The 22,388-nt window shown below is 36.5% G+C and overlaps 1 protein-coding gene across 1 annotated transcript; it reads right to left on the bottom strand.

Moving 5' to 3' along the window:
• Nucleotides 1–13,546: 13,546 nt before the first annotated feature.
• On the bottom strand, nucleotides 13,547–17,316 carry STRIT1 (small transmembrane regulator of ion transport 1). Its single transcript, XM_057740000.1, has 3 exons — nucleotides 17,222–17,316; nucleotides 14,636–14,745; nucleotides 13,547–14,536 (listed from the first exon to the last, which is right to left on the bottom strand). Exons 1-2 carry the CDS (start codon nucleotides 17,232–17,234, stop codon nucleotides 14,651–14,653), a joined length of 108 nt encoding a protein of 35 aa, XP_057595983.1. The 5' UTR covers nucleotides 17,235–17,316; the 3' UTR covers nucleotides 13,547–14,536; nucleotides 14,636–14,650.
• Between the last annotated feature and the right edge of the window lie 5,072 nt (nucleotides 17,317–22,388).

A 22,388-nucleotide genomic window follows, 5' to 3' on the forward strand; every position in this document is an offset into this window, starting at 1 on the left:
GAAATCTAACTTCTCACTCTGTACATCCATTCTTCTCCTGAATCCTTTGATCCTCTTTACAGTCATTACTCTGAACTCTTTCTTGGGTAGATTGCTATCTCCACGTCACTTAGTTGTTCTTCTGGGGTTTTATCTTGTTCTTTCATCTGGAACATGACGCCACCTCATTTTGTCTAAGTTGCAATGTGTATTTTTGTGTATTTGGTATGTTAATTATGTTTCTTGATCTTGGAGAAGTGGCCCACTGAGGAAATGTCCTATGCATCCAGGCAGTGTCCTCCCTTCTCATCACCTAAGCTATATGCTCTAGGGGCTCCCCCTAAGAGGGTTGCATGTGTTCTTCTGGTGTTGTGGGCTGACTATGTGGGTTATCTGGTAGGCTTGGTTGGCCCCTAGTCCGGTTGCTTGCCAGGCTCTGCCTTGTGCAGATGCTGCTGGTTGCTCTTTAGTGGGGCCTGATCACAAGATGGATGTTTGTAGGATCCTGGGGGTCTCTGGGGCTACAGCTGGTTCATTGGTGGGTGGAGTCAGGGTCTACCCACTGGCAGGTATAGACGGATGCTGGGGTTAGTGATGGACTGCTAGCTGGCAAAGCTTGTTCCTGGAGTCTGGCTGCAGGGCCCAGGGATCCCAGAGCTTATTTCAATCATTGAAGGAGGAGGTCTGGTTCCTGATACAGTTGGGTTTGGGGTCCAATGTGTCCCAAAGATTGCATTGGTCTGCTGGTGGGAAGGCCAGGGTCCAGCTGGTCCCAGGGTAGGGTCTGGCTTCTTGTTGGCATACTTATTCCAAAGGCTGCAGGATCACAGTTTTCTTTCTTCTGGTATCTGCCCCCTGGTGGGTGAGTCTGGTCTAGAGGCTTGTACAGGCTTCTTGGCAGGAAGGGCCAGTGCCTGACCACTGGTAGATAGGCTGCCTAAAGACTTCCTGAGCCCAAAACTGCCTAGACATGGCCCTGCCCATCAGAGGGCCGAGACCCAGCTCTATCTGCTGATGGATGGGGCTGCATCCCTGCCCAGTTGTTTAGTTTGAGGAGTCCCAGCACGGGTGCCTAGAGGCTGTTGGGTGTGGCCAGTTTGGGCTCTAATTAGCCAACATGGCAGCTGGCAGGAGTGTTCCTGCATTTGAGTGTTTACTAACTTACCTACCACCCGTGTCTACGTCCCGAGAGTGAGCCTCAGCCACCCCCTGACTCTTTAGGAGACTCCCCAAGGCCAGCAGGTAGGTCTGGCCCAGATTCCTATCAAAGGACTGCTTTTGTTCAGGGTCCTGGTGTACATGAGATTTTGTGTGCACCCTTTAAAAGTGACGTCTCTATTTCCCCCAGTCCTGTGGCGCTTTCCTGCCGTTAAGCCCACTGGTCTTTAATGTGAAATGCTCTGGGGGCTCATCCACCCTATGCCAAACCCCTGGGCAGGGGAGCCTGATGTGGGACTCAGAACTCTCACTCCCGTGGGACAACCTCGGCAATATGATTCATCTCCAGTTTGTGGATCACCCACCTGGAAGGTATCGGATCTGATTACATCACAACGCTGCCCCTCCTACCCATCTTCTTGTGGTTCCTTCTTCATGCCTTTAGTTGTAGAAGATCTTTTCTGGTAGGTTCCAGTCTTTTTCATCGATGGTTGTTCTGCAGATTTTTGTGATTTTGGTGTGCTTGTGAGAGGAGGTGAGCTCAGGGTCTTCCTACTCTGCCATCTTGGCTGCTCCTCCCCACCCCGTTCTAGTTTTTGCTCTTACAGTCTTACTTCACTCCTGTCTTTGCAGAGATCTCTCCCCCAATGCCTTGCCTTAGTAAACTTTTCACTAGTTTGTGGTTTCCCTAGGTGGACTTTTTTTTCCTTTGTGTTTCATCTAGTTTCACTTGCTCATTGGATACCATATGCCGAAGCCTTGTACCCAGCCCTTCAGACTAGAGTTCTTTGTGCCAAAATCTACATTTCTTTAATTTTGTATCTGTATGAGATGATGAATGTTCACTAAACTTATTGTGATAATCATTTCATGATGTAAGTCAAATCATTATGCTGTACACCTAAAACGTACAGAGCCATATGTCAATTATACCTCAGCAAAACTAGAAGAAAAAAGAGACCCTTTATCTAAATTTTATTTAAATGTATAGTATAGTTTCCAGAAGCCCAACAAAACAAATATATTCTTTGCTAAAAAAAAAAAAGAAAAAAGAAAAAAAGTCTACTTTTCAAATTTTGAGGTGAAGGAGAGGGGGGATATATGCTAACAAGAAAGCTAGTATCGTCTCTTGAAGCGGGGGAGAAAACCCAGAAATGTCATTTTCTTTTCTAAAACTTCATTAGATGAAAGGAAATCAGTAATACTTGCTTTACTTATATTAATTTTTTCTCCAAAAGCCCAAGAGTACTGTATAGCAGTGATCTTAGATGAAAAAAGTATATCTTACATTAGTTTCTCTGCCTTCCCACACTTTGATTTCAAGTTGCAGCTGTCTTATATTTGCTCTTGCATATATTTTTTAACTTAATGCTAAGTGAAATCAGATGAGGAAATAAAACCAAGTCGTAAAAAGATCTCAAAGCCTGTACAAGTCTTTAAACCTTGCTATATATAGACCCTACTTTGGTTTCCTAAAGTCTAACTCAAAGCAAAGAATTTTACTGTACTATACATTTTTATTTTATTTTATTTTATTTTATTTACTCTGAGGTTTGTGTGTGTGTTTGTGTGTAATTACATAGGTGTATGTAATTCCAACAGCAATCAGAATTAAAGTCACTATTTATGAGTTCTTGAGAGTAGACTTTAAATAGATTTTTTTTTGTTTTATTGATTGTACTATAAACCAAAGGTAGTAGGAAGATATGTTCTAACAGAGAATATTCTTTTAAATATGTATTTCAATGGATTTGAGCAGGAAGGAGTGAACTCTATTTGTTCACAAAGTTGTCAGCATTCTCTGTTTTCTTATGTTGGTTTTCTATCTCTCTCACCTCTGCTACCTTGCTGTCCCCACAGGCATGTGAATCTGGGACCCCTGAATTATTGATGTGTTTATTAATGTAGAATTCACCACAACTAAATTAGTGCCAGATTCAGAAAGAGAGCAAAAAGATTTTTTTAATCTTTAATTTAAAAAAAAATTCATGGATTTCAAAGAAATAGACTGTGTCAGTATTTTTATTGATGCATGCCAAAGCTGAGATGATATTTTAGGAAAGTTAGAGAGATGGCTTAGAGACAGTGGTTCTCAAACCTGAGCAATTGTGCATCAGATTCACCTGGAAAACTTGTAAAACCACCCCTTGCTGGGCCCTACCCTCAAAATCTCTGATTCAATAGCCTTGGAGTCCAACCAAGTATTTGCCTTTCTAACAAGTTTCCAGGTGATGCTGGTAGTACTTGTTCAGGGACCGAATTTTGAGAATTACTGGAGTAAGAAATCCCCAGAGACTTGATATAGTTTTAAAAGGAAGGAAACTTCTTTGTCAAATTTCTCTTTCAGGACAAACACGTATAGCCACACAGACTTTGTTTTCTTTACTAAATGATTAAAATTCCTTTAGATAGAGCCTAGTGGAAGCAATAATGATAGTAGTGAATTACTGAAAAGCAATAAATAAGATTTAGAGGGATGTAGAGTGTTGGGTTAGAAATGTAGCTTGAGGGGTAGGCTTTATAAGTACAGAGTGCACTGACTTGAGAGAAACCAATCCCTACCCAGACAACACCAAACAACAATATAGCTTTGGATACTTATTTGCAAAGATGATTCATACTACACAGGTCTCTGGTCTGGTTATAAAACACATTTTTATCAATTTGCTAGGGGAAAAAAAAACTCTGTTATACTCTTTAATCAAACTATGGGCCAGACATGAAAAAAAAAAAATACATCAAGTAATTTTGTCAGAAATCAGTCTAGTTAACTACAACACAGTTGATCATTACTGAGCCGTTAGGTTTCCATCGTTTTTCAAGTCCTTCTACAGGCAGTTACCAACTCAAATACCACCTATCCCAATGGCAGAGGAATTCCAACAGTTTTTCCAAAGTTGAGTATTGACTTGGATTTCTCCTTTACTGTTTCTCAGACTAAGATGATTAATCAGAAGGCACTAATGCTTGCAATCCCTGGGCTATGGCCTTCCCCTAGAAGAAGAAACTCTAGTTGATAACTATTAAGCAAAATTATCTCAGGCAATGAGTTTCAAATGCTTCTCAGTAGCTAAATTTTTCTTACTTTGACATCAGCAAAAACTCAGATGTGGTTTAAAAATGTAACACGGAGCTTCACCCTACACTTGACCCTGGGTCTGCTTTCCTCCAAATGATGCATCACAAAACCGTACTGTCTGCTTTGATTCCACTCTGTTCCTATGACCTGACATGTCTACAAACCATGCCATTTTTCTTCTCAAAAGTTCTCCTTGTCACTAACTGTGGCCATAAAGTTACAAAGATTGAGTTGTTGCTGCTGCTATTATTGTTTTAAAACCTCTTTGGATTTCTGTATTGGAGTCACTACTGAAATGCCCACTGATTTATTTTTTTCACTTTTCTCTAAAGTGAATTTTTGTAGATGTATATTTTTCTAAAGTTTTCTAAAGGATTATTTTTATGGGTATTTTTGCATCGTATATAAGTCCCAAGACTGTGAAGCAAAGTCCCTAAACATGCAAGTTTTAAAATCATCACTTGCCTAGAGATATATTCCAGGCAACCCCCAGGGATATTTTCAGAGCTCCTACAACATGGTCACTGTACACCACCGTCAGTGGATACACAATCAAGAATGGTGGCAAAGTGAATACACTAGCCTCTGCCTTAAAAGAAGAAGAAAAGGGGGAGGGGGAGGGGAGGAAAGAAGGTAAACTATTGAGCATCTCACACCAAGCAGAGCTGTTCAGAGTGCTTTAACTACATGAAGATAGTCTAATGGGATACAAAAATATAAGCAGTATAGATACTTGCAACAGCATAAATAAGATATAAATCATTTGCTGTAAGAGTACAATGCGCTCTGCAGCTCTACCAGGCTTAAATGCTCAGACTTTGTGACCAAATTTACTATAGCAGAAAGAATATACAACATAACCTAGCGATTGCCAGGCTTGAAAGGAGACTGCCTGGGTTCAAGTTCAGATACTGACACACTGTGTGACTGGAACTTGTTACTTAACCTCTCTGAATCTGTTTATTCATGTTTAAATGGACATGATAATCACACCTAGTTAAGAAGGCCATCATAAAGATTAAATGATCTAACACATGCAAAATGCTTAGAACAGTACTTAGCACGTGATTCAGAGCCCTAGGTCAAGAATTTAAGTTCTGCTGAGCTAGTGACCAGCTGTGAGATTTTGGGCAAGTCCACCTTCATAAGTCTCATTAAACACATCCAGATGCACTAAGCTTTCACGAGAATCGAGCAAAATAATGTATAAGAAAGCATTTTACAGTTATAACATGCAAACCACTTTGTAAATGCATTGAAATGATTTTTTGATTCATACCCACTCAATTGCTAACAGTGGGTATGTCTGAGAAAGGCAGTAGAATTAAAGATAGGTGAAGGGAATATAAGCTTTTTACTTTCCTCTGTATTATTTGAAATGTTTAGAGAGAAGTCATTTATTGCATATGTACCTTTTAATGACAGTCTTCTACATACATTATTGCTACTAGTGAGAACTATGCAAGCATCTAAAATCTCGACATCTAGGGATTGTAGTTTTACTTCCAAGCTCTGTGTGAATATTTCTGTACAGTACTTGCAACATGAAAAGCCTCAACTCACTCTCCGTCTCTGCAAATGTAGAGAAAGGTTTAAAGTTCTATGGAAGAGATTCATGTTGAGCCAGAATTTAAAAGATGGAAGGAAGTAGCTGTATCAATGTAGGTGTTGGGAAAAAGAGGTGGAGTATGTTAGGGCCAAGAGTCGTTCTTTTTGGAACAGAACATGCAAAACTGGCTTAGAGCTCCAAGTGAGAGCAGGCAGCACAGGTATAGCTGATCAAGAACCTTAAGTTCTATGGCACAAGATCCCTTTGTATCAGGGGACTGTTAGAAATCTCAGAACTTGAAAATATTGCATAGAATGGGACTGAAATAATAGAAAACCAAAGGGACATTAGAGGAGATAAGGGAGGTCTTGCTACAGGATTTGACTCTGGAGACCAAGAAGTATGAAAATAAAGTATTGCCCAGAAGAAATATGTAGCTCTCAGTCCTTTGTTTAGGTTGATGATTTCTTTCCTCTGAAATTTGGTGCATCTCACAGCATGGTTGGAAAAAAATCCATTAATTTGGTGATCATATAGTATAGTTGAAGAACAATTTGTAATTCAAAATCAGAGGATGTGGGTTCAAGTCTTGGTTGTACCAATATTAACCATATAATCATGAATAAGTCTCAACATCTCTGCACTCCAGTTTCTGTATCTCCACAGCATGGAGATGATGATAACATCTGCTTCAGAGAGTTGGTGGGTGAAATAAATAAGAATGTATGTAAGAAATAATGAGGAAATTTGTGATACTAATAATGACAAACAATCTCTTATACCAGTTGAGCGTTCAATAAGTGACATTGTGCTAAGACCTCACACACTTGATGTGTCTCATGAGGCTGTTTGGTTAAAAGTAACGTTCAAGCATTCATTCATTCACTCCACATATCCGTTGGACATTTTCCTGTTATTTCCAGGGAATCCTACATTGTCACATATCCTACACTGAAAAAGCTTACCATCTAGCGGTGGATGCAGAGGGGAAAGAGTCTTAATTAGAAAGAACAAAGACCCTAGAGGGTGTGTGTGTGTGTGTGTGTGTGTGTGTGTGTGTGTGTGTGTGTGTGTGTGTGTGTGTGTGTGTGTGTGTGTGTGTGTGTGTGTGTGTGTAGCTATGGGTGGTCAGAGAAAGCTCTTACCAAGATGGAAATGTCTTAAACACTGAATTCTAAGTAGTGCTTTTCAAATTGTTGGTCAAGCCACTGACTAAAATCATTTGGTGCATTGAGACTGTATTTTGTTTTAAATTATAACTGACCCCACTTATTTGTATCAGAGGACTCTGAGAATCCAGATATGTTACTTGGGTGGCAGTGAGATCCAAACAGTTCTTAGCATGTTTGGCTTCCTAATGGGGCCTATAAACTAAAGGCTTTTTGCATAAGCCTGAGGAGCCTCCTGGAAGAACTCATCTTTTTCAGAGAAGGAGCCAGGCTTGAGGAGGTTGAGGCAGCGATTGTGAATTCAGTGTGACGGGTGCCACTTGAGTCTGTCTGGCCCTGCCCTAGGTATATATCTGGGTTCTAGGGAGACAGGGGGTAGGCTGAGGATAAAAATGGAAAGAACTGTTTAATTAAGCTCTGAGGCACATGGTGGCATAGGAAACACTGCTTTAGAACTCCACGAACAGCAGCCTGACCATAGAGCACCACACAAATTCAATGGGAGCTGTGACTGGAGAGATGGGGAATAAGTGGGAAACCATCCACAGCACCTGGGAGAAACTGTGGGGTCTTGCAGAGGAGAAGTGGTGACCAGAATGAGCAGACATTTATTTATATGCCCACATGAGTCCCTCCTGGGTTCCTCATCAGAAGGGAGTCAACAACCAGGGAAGTTTGAATTACTGGTATTAAAGGTGATCCCATTACTCTACACAGGCTACTGAAACCAGGAAAGAAGTGTTGGTTACATATAACACGAGAATAGTAAAAGAGAGAAAATATTAAATAAAACAAGAGCAGAAAGGGAAAGACAAAATTGGATGAATCTGGCCACTTGCTTGAAGAGACTATCTTACTCTGACTCTAAAGCAATCTGTCCATCTATTGTCAACAGGCTCGAAAGCAAGTTTCTACCTTTAGCAAGACAAATGAGGAATATGCCCAATGTCTACAACATGCTGATGAGTTTACCATGTTTATTAGACTAAGGGATTGCATTTTCTAAATCAAAATGCATCGTATCCTGAGCATACCTTCACATGATGCAGATGAGAGAAAATGTGGCTTTGAGCACATCAATATGCAAACCACTAAGAAGCCTATTTCCGTTTACTCTTCACTTCTGGACCAATTTTACAGAGCAAGTAATCTATAAAAACTCAAAATGGTTTCTCCATGACCCTGTTTCATTCAACATCAAGATTCCAATCAATATCCTATTTCCTTTGATATTCATAGGCAAAACCTCCAAAAAGACATTTGACAGATAGATATTTATATCATTTGGAATTTTGAATTTATAAGGGCATGTATCCCCAGCCCAAGAAAATGACTGAAAATAGACTTACATTTAGGATAATGATGGTCTTAAACTCTGGACTATTTCTGACCTTCTGAAAAAAAAGCACAGCTTTGTGCCCACTCAGGATTCACTCAGATGATTTATAAGAAATTGCATACCCATCTCAATTTTGCAAACCAAGAAATCACTTTCAAAAGTGAGTGGAATAAAGGTAAAACTTTGATCCATCTCATTCTCTGGGAAATTACCAACTCAAAATATTACTCTTCAGCTTTTGGTGTTCTTTCCTTTCCTGTAAAGCAGTATTAGGCTAATGTATATTTATGTCTTATGTGAAATTCCTCTGCTTCTCCAAAAAAAAAGAAAAAGAAATAAAAAGGGGGAGGCTATGTCTGAGAAACCGCAATAAGCAAAATTAAGGGAAAATAAAATAATAATAAAAATAAATAGTAAAAATATGAAATAATTTCCTCAGAAAATAAAAAGATTAATTACAAGATCTATAGATGGATATTACAGTCATCTCTGGGTATCTGCAGGGGATTGATTCCAGGAACCCCATGGATACCAAAATTCACAGATGCTCAAGTCCTTTATATAAAATGGCATAGTATTTGCATATAACTTATGCACAGCCTCCTGTGTACTTTTTTTACGTAACCAACTTTTTTAATTTGATTTTTATTTTATATTGGGGTATAACTATTGATTTACAATGTTGTTAGTCTCATATAGTTTATTATACAATATTGAGTAGAGATCCCTGTGCTATACAGTAGGTCCTTGTTGATTATCTACATATAGCAGTGTATATATGTTAATCCCAGACTCCTAGTTTATCCCTCCCCCCAACCTTTCCCCTTTGGTAACCATAGTTTGTATTCAAGTCTGTAAGTCTGTTTCTGTAGATAAGTTCATTTGTATCATCTTTTCAGATTCCACATATAAGTAATATTATATGATATTTGTCTTTGACTTATTTCACTTAGGATGACAATCTCTAGGTCTGTCCATGTTGCTGCAAATGACATTATTTCCTTCTTTTTACTGGCTGAGTAATATTCCATTGTATATATGTACCACATCTTTATCCATCCTCTGTCGATGAACATTTAGGTTGCTTCTATGTCTTGGCTATTGTAAATAGTGCTGCAATGAACACTGGGTGCATGTATCTTTTCAAACTATGGTTTTTTCCAGATATATGCCCAGGAGTGGGATTGCTAGATGATATGGTAGTTCTATTTTTAGTTTTTAAAGGAACCTCCATACTGTTCTCCATAGTGGATGCACCAATTTATTCCCACCAAGAGTGTAGGAGGATTCCCTTTTCTCCACACTCTCTGCAGCATTTATTGTTTGTAGACTTTTTGATGATGGCCATTCTGACCAGTGTGAAGTGATATCTCCTTGTAGTTTTGATTTGCATTACTCTAATAATTAGTCATGTTGAGCATCTTTTCGTGTGCCTTTTGGCCACCTGTATGTCTTCTTTGGAGAAATGTCTATTTAGATATTCGGCCCATTTTTTTGATTGGGTTATTTAGTTCTTTTTATATTGAGTTGTATGAGCTGTTTGTATATTTTGGAGATCAATTCCTTGTTGGCCACTTTGTTTGCAAATAATTTCTCCCATTTTGTGGGTTTTCTTTTCATTTTGTCTATGGTTTCCTTCGCTGTGCAAAAGCTTTTATGTTTAATTAGGTCCCATTTATTTATTTTTTTTATTTTCATTCCTCTAGGAGGTGGATCCAAAAAAATATTGCTGCAATTTATATCGAAGTGTTCTGATTATGTTTTCCTCTATGAGTTTTATAGTATCCAGTCTTACATTTAGGTCTTTCATCCACTTTAAATCATCTCTAGGTTACTTACAATACCTAATGCAACAGAAAGGCAATGAAAATAGTTGTAAATACAGCATAAGTCTATGTAAATAGTTGCTGACATATAGCAAATTCAATTTCTGCTTTTTGGAACTTTCTGGAATTTTTCCCCCAAATATTTTAGATTTGCAGTTCGTTGTATCGACAATGCAGAACTCATGGGCACAGAGGCCTGACTGTACTTGTAAACATTACAGCAGGTTGTGCACAGGGATCTCACCGCTAGCCTTCTATTCTCTAGGGAATTTCCTCAGCTCTACCAGGCTTCCTTGCTCATGAAGAATTTCCTTATATATTGTAAAACTCACTGGAATTCATCTCTTTCTCCAGACATAGCAAGTAACAGAAAGCTTTCTTTAAGAAGTCTTTATGTCCTACCACAGGGTATAGAGAAAGTAATAGTCTCAGCTCTGACATCAATACATGCCTTGAGGGGAAGGGGCACAGAGTGAGGGTTGGTGATGATGTAAGGCCAAGCATTATGCAATCAGAAAATTTTAAGAAACGGTTAACTCATTAAACTCTTCTTCTCTGTTATATCTGCACTTTGATAGAATGTAAGCTGAAGATTTTGGAAATTTAAAAGCATATAAGATTCTATGCCTTGTGAAATCTGTATGCTATCACCTACCTGATTCTATTGTTCACAGATCACTAATCACTTCTTTGAAAATTCCAATCCAGCTTACATTGCTCCAACGACATCTTGAAAGTTCAAAGTTAGAACATCAACGTTGGGCATTCAAGAATATTGTAAGGGGGAAATAGTCACGTATTTGATAAAATACATATTTCTTAGTTGTCTGTTTTGTACTATGAGCTGGAAAGATGAGAAATAGATTCACTCAAAGGGCTTAAATTTAACAGAAAAAAATTCATATGAAAATATTAGTGGACAAATATTAGGTATCATTATACTTAATTAAAAAGTATAATGTAATATAAGCTAATATAATAAAGTGCTAATTTTTTGTTGCAGCAACAAACAGAAAAGTGGTTGGAATTTACTAATAGAAGCTGTCATCAATTAGGGTCTTATGTAAAGGGAGTAATGCCTACACACACGCATATGATAGGTGTGTTTCCAAACTTCTGTGATAAGAAATCAATTCCCCAGGTGATTTTTATTAATAGGCCTTCTCTTGACCTACTGAAATAACCTCTCCAGAGCAGGGATTTGAGAAGTTGTCCTTTTGACAAATGACTCAATTGTTTCAGTTCAGGAAGGCTTAGAAAACACTGCAGTCCTCACAACAATCTCATGAAAATATTATTATTCCTCTTTTATAGTTGAGAAAACTAAGGTTAGAGAGATTAATTAACTACTTAAAGGATGCCCAAGTTAGAATACAACAATCTGACTCCCACAATTTTGTTCTTTTCACTGCACAAAGCTTTCTTTATTCTCTGAGGAAATGATCAGGTTGGATGTGAAAACATGGAATTAAAATACTTATAGAGAAATTTATTTCTACTGCTGCTTAAAAACATTACAGTCTATTTTAAAGTGCTAAAGAAAAGAATATTGAGCCCTTGAAATAAAGTCTTTTTCAGGGGTAGAAGGTTAAGATTTATAGGCATGCTGAAGCTTTTTGTGTTCTAAGGAAAAGTTGTGCACACATTTTGAACAAGAAATGAGATGTCCTATAGCTTCGAAGATCTAAAGAAAAGGACCAGTGAGTGTAGAGGAAAACACTCCAGACTAAAGAAAGTTTTTCTGACATAAGACATAGGTTGCCACAATCTTGTTTTCTAACTTTCTAACCAAATGCCAGGACTCATGGTATAAAATTGCAAGAAAGCTGACAGGTCATGCAGGAATGGTGTCAGCAGAAAGAAGTGCAGAAAAAACCCAGTCTTTAGCTAGGAAGCAAGCTAAAATATGAGGTGATGTCCTCAACCCCAAGTGAAACCAGAGCCCAGTTGTAAAGAAGTCTAAAGCCTTCAAAAAGTTGGTGACAGCTCAGGGACTACTTTACCTAGGGGAGTGTTTTAATGGATTTCAGGAAATCCATTGAAATAGCATCTTAAAATAGCATTTATAATTTCATTTGAATGTATGTATCCTGAGAAAGTCTACAGCTTTCATGGGTTTCTCATTAGTCTATAGCACAGAAAGAGGTCAAGTGAATAGAATGATCATATTTTTAATTAATTCAAACAGAATGTAAAGAAGGGAAAAAAATAGTAGATGGTCTTGAAGCCCTCACAAACCTCTATAAGCATCAGGGAAGTCTAGAGGATTCAGGTCAGGGGTGTCCTGGTGAATGTTTAAGAACTGGCTGTCCAGTGGGCAGAAGCCTTGATTTATAGCACTTGTTGATTTCTGTGATGTAAATACTCCCACTGTGGCCAATTGCAGGCTGCCAATGAGATGTAAACTAACTTACAAAATTCCTGAAAATTTAACAATCGGCTTTCACAAGACTACGGGAGCCAGGTCCAGTAGTCCTCTGATTCAAGGTGAGTTCACTCTTCTCAAGTCTGGATAAAACTAAATATTAGGTCAAGTTGTTAATGAAAATAGCTGAGCCTAATTTTATATACATTTTCTGTACATTTTGTAAATATTGCTTTAAATAGAAGTTTTTAAAAAGCTTTTTGAAATGTTTAACCAAGTTTAAAAATTAAGAATCAATGAACAAAGCCAAAGCTTTCTCTAATTTTTTTGAAAAAGGAATTAATTTCTGTAGGAAAATTAATTGAATAGAAAAGGATGCTGTAATTACAAGGGAAAAACTAGGTCCCTTCTTGTCTTGGTCCACTTGGGCTGCTATCACAAAAGAAACTACCGACTGGGTAGGTAGCTTATAAAAAACATTTTTTGCTCACAGTTCTGGAGGCCAGAAGTTCAAGATCAGGGTGCCAGCATGGCCAGGTTCAAGTGAGGTCTTCTTCTAAGGTTGCAGACTTCTCATTGTGTCCTTACAAGGTGAAAAGGCTAGGGAGCTCTCTGGGGCCTCTTTTATAAGAGTGCTAATCCCATTCATGAGGGCTCCACACTCGTGATCTAATCACCTCCCACCCACCCCACTCTACCCCCCTCCACCCAATACCATCAGCTTTGAGGATTAGGGTTTCAACAGGATTAGGGTTTCAACATACTAATTTTGAAGGGACACAAACACTCAGACCATAGCACTTTTAGAGTAGCGGTTCTCAGACTATGGATTTTGGATCAGCGTTACCTGAAAACTTGTTAGAAATGAAATTCTCAGGCCCCCATCCCAGATCTCTGAATCGGAAACTCCGAGTGAGGCCCAGGAACCTGTGTTTTAACAAGTCCTCCACCAACTTGGCATATTATTAGGTTTGTTTCAATTTGCTTTAGGTTTGGGAGGATAACTTTTTTCTTTTTCTTTTTAATTTATAAGATATTTACTTGATGCCAAACAAGGGATACTCAGAGATATCGAGCCATTTGTGGCTCCTCTGTTCCAGTATTTTAATACAAGCAGGTGTGTGTGCATGTTGGTACAGCCCCTCTGTTTTTACACAAAAGATAGCGTACATTGTTCTGTACCTGTTTTTTTCACTTAATACTTTGCCCTAGAGATGACATCACATCAGTATATAGAGACCCCCTTCATTCATTCCTTTTTACAGCTGCTTAGGTGCCATATTATGTAGATAGACCACAGTTTATTCAGTTAATTTTCTATTAACAGACATTTGGCTTTTTCCAGGGCTTTGCTCTAACAGGTTATGCCATAATGAATAGACTTGTACATATACCATTTTGTATTTTTACCAGTGTACCTGTGAAAATGTCAATATTCTTAGAAGAGGGATAGCCGTGTCAAAAGTTAAATACATATGTAATTTTGGTACTTTGATTGCCAAACACCCCTAAAAATGTTGTATCATTTTGAATTTCTAAAGACAGTATGTGAGAGTGCTTATTTCCCCGCAGCCTTACCAATACATATATTGTAAAATATCTTCATTTTTTCCCATCTGACAGGTGAATAATGTTCTTTCAGTGTGGTATTAATTGCAGTTCTCTTATCATAAGAGGTTAAGGATTAAGTTTACATTTACATTTTGTTTTCTGTGAACTATATCTTCTTATCTCTAGCTCATTTTTTCTGTTTTTGGAGGGCTGGCCAAAAATTTTAATTTTACCAAATTTTTCCTATTGCTTATACATTTTAAGTCATAGTTAGGAATATTTTTCCTACTCCCAGGTTATAGAGAAAATCATCAAATAAATTCTATCGTTCTTCTTTGTACCCAGAATTTTAAACATGTTTCTGAAGAGATTCTTCTGTCTACCAAGGTACCAGTTTACAAATGCAAGTTTATACACTGATGTCAAACATTGCAGTTATTTACATGAGAAACATTTAATAATCTGTCATCTTCATGCTCTTCTTAATTCTTCTAAATGGTGTGAATCTGAAGTCTTCTTGTCTGCATGATAAAATGTTCCATTAGTAAAACAGAAAAGATTATTTCTGGAGTAATATACATTTGTTATGAATAAATATATTCAATTATTGAAAATTTTACCTTTCTAAGAGAAGACTAAGAGAAGACAACATAAACCATTACGATGCATCCCACAATCCAGCCAATCAAGAGCAGAATAGGGACCAGAAGGTTTGAGAATGTAGACTCTGCTGAAAAATAAAGAGAAAACAGATTAGGTAGGTCATTTTGCTATTAAATCTTCTGAATCAAAAAGATAAGAGGAAATCTGCTATAACATCATTATTATTTTCTGTTCTACAAAGGGACTTGTGACTCTGCTGGGTATTTGGAATAGAAGACCTGTGTTCAAACCATAGGCCTTCCTTTCACAGTTATGTGACCTTGGGCAATCCTGAGCTTGAACTTCCCTGTTTGCAAAATACAGAGAATGAAACTCCACCTCCAGGAGTTGTTGTGAGGGATGATTGGCATTGTGTGTGTACAAAGGTTTTGTAAACTCTAATTACTCTGTGTGTGTGTATGTGTGGTACATACAGAACACATTCATGCATTTATTGAATAACAAAGAGACCAGCTGTGTACATAGAAACACTGGAAAGTAACTCTTTAGTAAGAATTACCTAACGAAATAATCATAATGTGAGGAAAGGTGTTGAAAATCATTCTTAGACTTGATAGCTGACTTTATCATAGGAAAAGGAAAGCATTACACTTTATATAATCATTCTTTAGAAAAAAGATTCTATTTTTTTTAACTACTTCAATATATCAACGCTGATCCAGCACACACATAAAAGACAAAAGGATAATAATTCCTCTTGTGTCTCCCATTTGTACCCTTACCTGTAAAAAAGCAACTTATAAATATCTTTTTTTAATATTCATTGCACCTTAAGCTTTTTTCAACCAACAGACCACACAAAATGATTCAAAACAGCACAGAAAGACATCCTATAGAATTAATGTCCCTGTGTTAAAGGCTCAGATATATTAATTGAAAAACACAATTAGATTTTATGCTATTAGCTAACAAAGAGAATGCATATTCTTAGCAATTGCATTCTTATTAAAATTTCCATCACTCTAAAAGGAAGTTTTTTAAATGCTATTAAAATCATCAGGAAATGACACTTCTAAAATTAGAAGACACTCATAACAGCAAAACTTTTAAAATTAAAATGAATTTTAATAGTTTAAATCTATTTTTCCAAAAATGTTGGAGTCTCTCTTAACTCCCATAAGTTCAACAGCTTTCCTTGCTTCTCCACCACACTGTGACCTTGAACAAAGTTTTAACCACTAAATGAAAAAATTCTTTCTCTTTACCTTCCATGTGCTATTGGTTTAAGGATAAAGGAAACAGTATGATATGCTCTTTACTCTCTTTTGGATGAAAGCCTTTTTATGAATTAAGGTGCCTTTACAATAGAAGTATATAGTAATTTTTTGAACTGTTCCTATATTTAGTATTTTCCCCAACTTCAAAAAACTTAAAAGTTAATAGCAATATTATAATTGAGCATTTATAAGTATTTTATACAAGCATATTTTAATACAATTCTGAAATTTACAGATTAAAAAGTACTAAAAGTAGTATATCTTATTAGTTTATATTCTTTGTAAAACAATATAATTGACTGTGCATTTACATACTCAAAGTATACCTGCATTTGTGTTCTGTTAACACTAGTATTTTTTTATTATAATCAGTAGCATTGGTTCAAAATAGGAATATACAAGAACACAACATACTCTGCATATGTCACTTACCTTAATAGCACAAGTAAGCGCAAAACCTCTTCTTAAATATGAAGAGTAATTTCAAAATGCTTCTCTCTATCTAATTTTGAGCATGCCCAAGCAGGTACACCTGCAAGTATTCTTAAGGGCACTGTGCTCAGAGATAAGACTGTCCACGTTTAAAACCTGGGGCTACCACACTCTTGCATGTGATCACAAGCAGGTTACTAAACTTTGCTCTGCCTCAGTTTCCCTACCCAGAAAATGGGAATGATAATACATCAGCTCTCATGAGATTGTTGTCAGGATTAAAAGCATCAATTCCCGTGGGCATTTAAAAACTTTCAACGTGTATATGTATATATACACATACATATATAGTTTTATATATATATATGGCCCATTTTATCATTTATTACAATCATTTTTCTTAAATATAAAAAGCATTTAAAAACCAGAAAAAGAGAAATTTCGATGTGAAGCATACTAAGCCATTTATTTTTGTTTGAGAGTCAGAAAACAGACTCAGAACAGTAGAGGAATTTCCCCCAAACCCACATGGCCATTTAGTAGCAGATCTGACACAGAATTCAAACGTCCTTAATTCTAGCCCAGCACACCACAATACCTCAAATCCAGTACAACACTGGAGAATAACTCACCTCTAACTCATCTTTCAAAACAAGCATGAACAAATTAAGCTCTTTTGTCTCTTTGATCCTTTCAAAATTATTCATATAGTATATAGACACGGTCCATAAATTGCATATCTAATGCATTTTTTGCAGCCACAGTAATATCATCTTTAGCAAAGATACCACGCTCTTCAGAATAACTAAGAAACAGCAAATACTGGGAAACAGAAAAAAAAACCAGGGAGCCCGGAGCCTTTTTGTCAAGGGAGTTGGATGCCTTAAATCTTACCTTTTTCAGCCATTCTTCCTGTTGTTGGATGGGCTGGTCAAGGCCACGCTTACCTCTTTGTTATTGTTATCCAGTGTCTCTTTGAACTTTAAATAGATATCTGAGGAGTGTGGCAGCTGCCCCTCTCCTGGCTGCCAATTGTCTGGGTGATGTAAGGCATTGGAAAGCAGAACTCCTGTCTCTTTATCCTGTTATTGTGGAGGAAACAAGGGGCTACATGATCTTAACAGTGAGGTAAGTTGACTTATCGTAAGCCACAAATAGGCAGATTTTTTACTCACCCAGTGCCTCAGACAACAAGAAAGAAATGTTCAGGAAGGGGGTGTACAGAGGAAAGATGGCATTGTAATTAGACAAATCCTATTTAAGAGGAAGGGTGGTATATTGGAAAGAAGGGACTTTGGAGTTTGAGAGACCTGGCTTCAAATTCCAACTCTACTATTTCTGTAATAAAGGCCAAGTTGCTTAACTGAACATCAGCTTCTTTTATTTTAAAATGAAAATATATTACCTACCCATGGAAGAAGTGTCATAAGGATGAAATGAAAAAGCTATATGAAACGTAGACTGTTCTTTATTACATTACAGAGTGCAAAAGATAAAATAAATGGTGCCCCTTCTTATGGACCATTCTAAAAACAGAAAATTGTAATATAAACATCCTAGAAACTAAAACAATAAAATGCTGTGGTATTGCCTAGACTTTTCAGAGAGCAGTCATAAGCTTGTTGTTTTTATTAGCAATGTATAAAAATAGGACATTCCATTTTTCAAAGTCCAACCTGGTTTATGTAACATGACTTAGATTATGCTCTAGATTCTCATTGGAATAACTTTTGGGTCTGAGTGGAAAACTTTTGCAAAATGACCTTGTAACCAACTTTCAAAAAACTTCAACACAAGATTGAGTGTCCTCCTCCAAAGATAAGACTTACCTAATCAGATCTACCTCCACCGAGTTCCAAGAGTGTTTCCTGCAAACGACCACATGTCTCATCACTGATCAAAGTCCACCAATGGTTCTCCATCTCCTAGAGAATAAAAATCAGAACTCTTTGTCAAGATACTTAAAAAGCCTCATCTCTCTACTTTCCCATTTGCAATGATGCTTCAACCACCCTGAACTTGCTATTGTATGAATCCAGGACGCTACAACCCACACAGGCAAGGATAACATATGAATTTCTACCTCAGGTCATACCTATAGATTACAGTGTGCAGCCAAAAATCTGGTAAGTTTACTGCCTGTTTAATGTCATTTAAGTGAAATTATTCTCTCTCTCTCTCTTTGATTTGATGTTGAAAAAAAAAAAATGCCTGGCTATACCAGATAACAAAAGCGATTATGTAACAAAATCCCTGGTAAAGTCAGGAGGTTTTTCCAATATTAAATAATTATATATTGAACAAAAGTTAATCAAAGGCAAGATAGAGAAAAAGAATAGTGTGCTGATTGAGCTCACTTAAATGCTGAAATTTTTAACTAAATGGGCTCAAATGAACACTCTTTCTTAGACTCTTTCTTAGAGCAAAAAAACAAGAATCAAAAAGACAATGAGGTACCCTCCAAAGAACAAACGACATATATGCTAGGGTAAAATAATCTGCCTGAAATGGATAAAAATAGAATGTATGAAAAAGTTTCTACATTAAACATTTCCATGTCAGTTGTCTTAAACTTTCTTTTTTGATATGAAAGATTAACATTACTGCTACAAATCTGGATCTTGAGGAGGGATTACTTTATATCTCATTTTTCTTAGTTTTCTACAGAAAGAGAGAGGGAAAAAAAGAAATTAATTCAATGAACATGAGTTGCCCAGATCTCAGAGAAAGTATCAATCTAGAATCTCCTTTCCTTGGTATCCCTTCAGTTAAAAAAAATTTTTTTTAATATTTATTCAGGAAAAAAATGTTTTATTCATTATTAGACTAGTTTTGCTTTGAACTCATAAACCCAAGGGCCTATGTTTGACCATTTTCTAATCTGCATATTTTCTTGAAGATTTAGCTCTCAAATCCTTCATTATCAAGGTGACATTAGATTCTTCTAGGGTATTTAAGCTAAAAAATTCAAATACTTGGCTCCTTATTCAAGATACATCTGAATTTCTTCACTTTTCAAACATTTTGAATTATCAGTGTCTGGAATTATAGCAGATAGATCTGCACGTGGTAGATTAAATAGACAAATTCCTGTAAAGACATAAACTACTAAAACTGACTCCAAAAGGAATAGAATATTTGAATAGACATAAAAAATCGATTGAAGTCATAATCCAAAAAAATGTCCCGCAAAGAAAACCCCTTGAACAAATAGCTTCATTGGTGAATTCTACCAAACATGTAAAGTAGAGTTGACACTAACACTTAAGAACCCTTTCCAAACATATAAGAGGAAGGAAGACTTCCCAACTCATCCTATGATGCCAGTATTAACCTAAAACCAAAGCCAAGGATACTATAAGAAAACTACAGATCAATCTTGCTAATGAAAATAGGTGCAAAAATCCCCAACAGTAAACTAACAAACCACATCCAGCAACATATACACCATGACCAAGTGGGATTTATCCCAGGAATGCATAGTCAGTAGAACATTCAAATACCAGTTAATGTTATACACCATATTAATAAAATAAGAAACAAAAACCACATGATCACCTCAGTAGACGCAGAAGAAACACTTGACAAAATCCAACACCATTTCAAGATAAAAACACTCAATAAATTAGAAATAAATGGGAACTTCCTCAACCTCATAAAGGAAATATACAAAAACCCACCATTAACATAATACTTAATGGCAAAAGACTAGATGATTCCCCCACAACATGATGAACAAGACAAGGATGTTTTCTCTCATACTTTGATTCAATATTGTACTGGAGGTTGTAGCCAGGAGAATTAGGCAGGAAAATGAAGTCCAAGGCATCCAAATTAGAAAAGAAGAAATTAAACTATCTCTGTTTGCAGATGACATGATCTTATACAGAGAAAATCCTAACGAATCCACAGTCTTTTAGAGCTAATAATCAAATTAAGCAAAGTTACAAGATACAAGAGCAACACACAATCAGTTGTATTTCTACACACTAGCAAAGAACAGTTCGAAAATTAAGGGAAAAAAATGACATTTACAATAGTACCCGAAAAAAAAAAAACTTAGGAATAAATTTAACCAAAGATATACAAGAGTTGTAACTGAAGACTAACAAAATATTATTACTGAGGGAAAGTAAAGATCTAAATAACTGGACAGACATTCCATGTTCACAGATTGAAACACAATATTGTTAAAAATGGCAATACTACCCCAAGCAATCAATCTACAGACTCAGTGTATTCCTATCAGAATACCAATGGCTTTTTTTTTTTTTTTTCAGAAATGGAAAACCTAACCTTAACATTCATATGGAATTGCAAGGGACCCTGAATAATCAAAGCAATCTTGAAGAGGAAAACAAAGTTGGAGAGCTTACACTTACTGATCTCAAAACTTACTACAAAGCTACAGTAATCAAGAATATGTGGGACAGGCATAAGGACAGACATATAGATCAATGGAATAGAATTGAGAGTCCAGAAATAAACCCAAACACTTATAGTCAATTGATTTTCAACAGGGCTACCAAGACAATATTAGGGAAAGAATAGTCTTTTCAACAAATCGTGCTGGGACGACTAGTTTTTCACATGCAAAAGAGTGAAGGTGGACCCCCCCCCAACCTCATAACATATTCAAAAATTAACTCAAAATGCACCAAAGACCTAAATGTAAGGGCTAAAACTATAAAATCAGAAGAAAACATAGGAGTGAATCAGGCAATGATTTCTTAGATATAACACCTAAGTAGAAGCAATCAAAGAAAAAATAGGTAAATTGGTCTTCATCAATATTTAAAACTTATGTACATCAAAAAACACCATCAAGAAAGTAAAAAGGCAATCTATGGAATGAAAACAAATACTTGCAAATCATACATCTGATAATGGTTTAGTATCCAGAATATATTTTTTAAAAACTTAGAATTCAACAATAAAAAAATCAAATAACCAATTTTAAAATGCGCAAAGAATTTGAATAGACATTTATCCTGTAGATATACAAGTAGCCAATAAGCACATGAAAACTTAATTAAATCATTCATTAGGGAAATTCAAATCAAGACCACAATGAGCTACCACTCCACCTCCACTAAGATGAGTATAATAAAGAAGACAGACAATGACAAGTATTGACAAATATGTGGAGAAACTAGAACCCTGAGGTGCTGGTGGGAATGTAAAATGGTGCAGCCACCTCAAAAAAGTTTTGCAGTTCCTCAAAATGTTAAATATGGAATTACCTTATGACCCGGCAATTTTATTCTTACATGTATACCCAAGAGAATTAAAAACTGGTGTTCAAACAAATACTGCACACAAATGTTTATTTATAACAGTAAAAAGTAGAGACAATCCAAATGTCCTTAAAGTGACAAATGAATAAAACTAAATGTGTAATACCATACAATGTGATGTTGTTCAGCCATGAAAAGGAGTAAAATTCTGGCACATGCTAAAACATGGCCAAACCTTGAAAATATCTTAAATGAAAGATGCCACATTGTATTATCTGATTCCACTTTATGAAATGTCCAGAACAGGCAAATCTATAGAGACAGAAAGTAGATCAGTGATTGCTTGGGGATGAGGGAGATGAGAATGGGAAGTGACTGTTAAGGGCTATGAAGTTTCTTTGGGGAAGGATGAAAATATTATGGAATTAGACAATGATGGTGGTTGTACAACCTTATTAATATACTAAATCCACTGAATTGCACACTTTGAAAGAGTGAACTTTGTGGTGCATGAATTATATCTCAATTTTTTTAAGTTCAAATTGGTTCTTGAAACAAGAAAATTATAGAGAAGAACCCCCAGACCTGCAAGGTGATAATGGGGGAGGGAGGCAGAACAGGATTGGAAGAAACGCCAGGCAAAATAGTAACAAAGCTGAAATTTTTGTTTTTAAAAGAAGTGTTTACTTAGCACCTGCTGCATGTTAGAAACCATTCTAGGCACCTGCAGTACATCAATGAACAAAGATTCCTGCCCTCCCAGAGTTATATTCAGAAAGGTACTAAGTGCTATGAAAAAAAAAAAAAAAAACAAAAAGCAGGGC

The sequence above is a fragment of the Hippopotamus amphibius genome, chromosome 6 (assembly GCF_030028045.1).
Source record: "Hippopotamus amphibius kiboko isolate mHipAmp2 chromosome 6, mHipAmp2.hap2, whole genome shotgun sequence".
Classification (NCBI taxonomy): Eukaryota; Metazoa; Chordata; class Mammalia; order Artiodactyla; family Hippopotamidae; genus Hippopotamus; species Hippopotamus amphibius.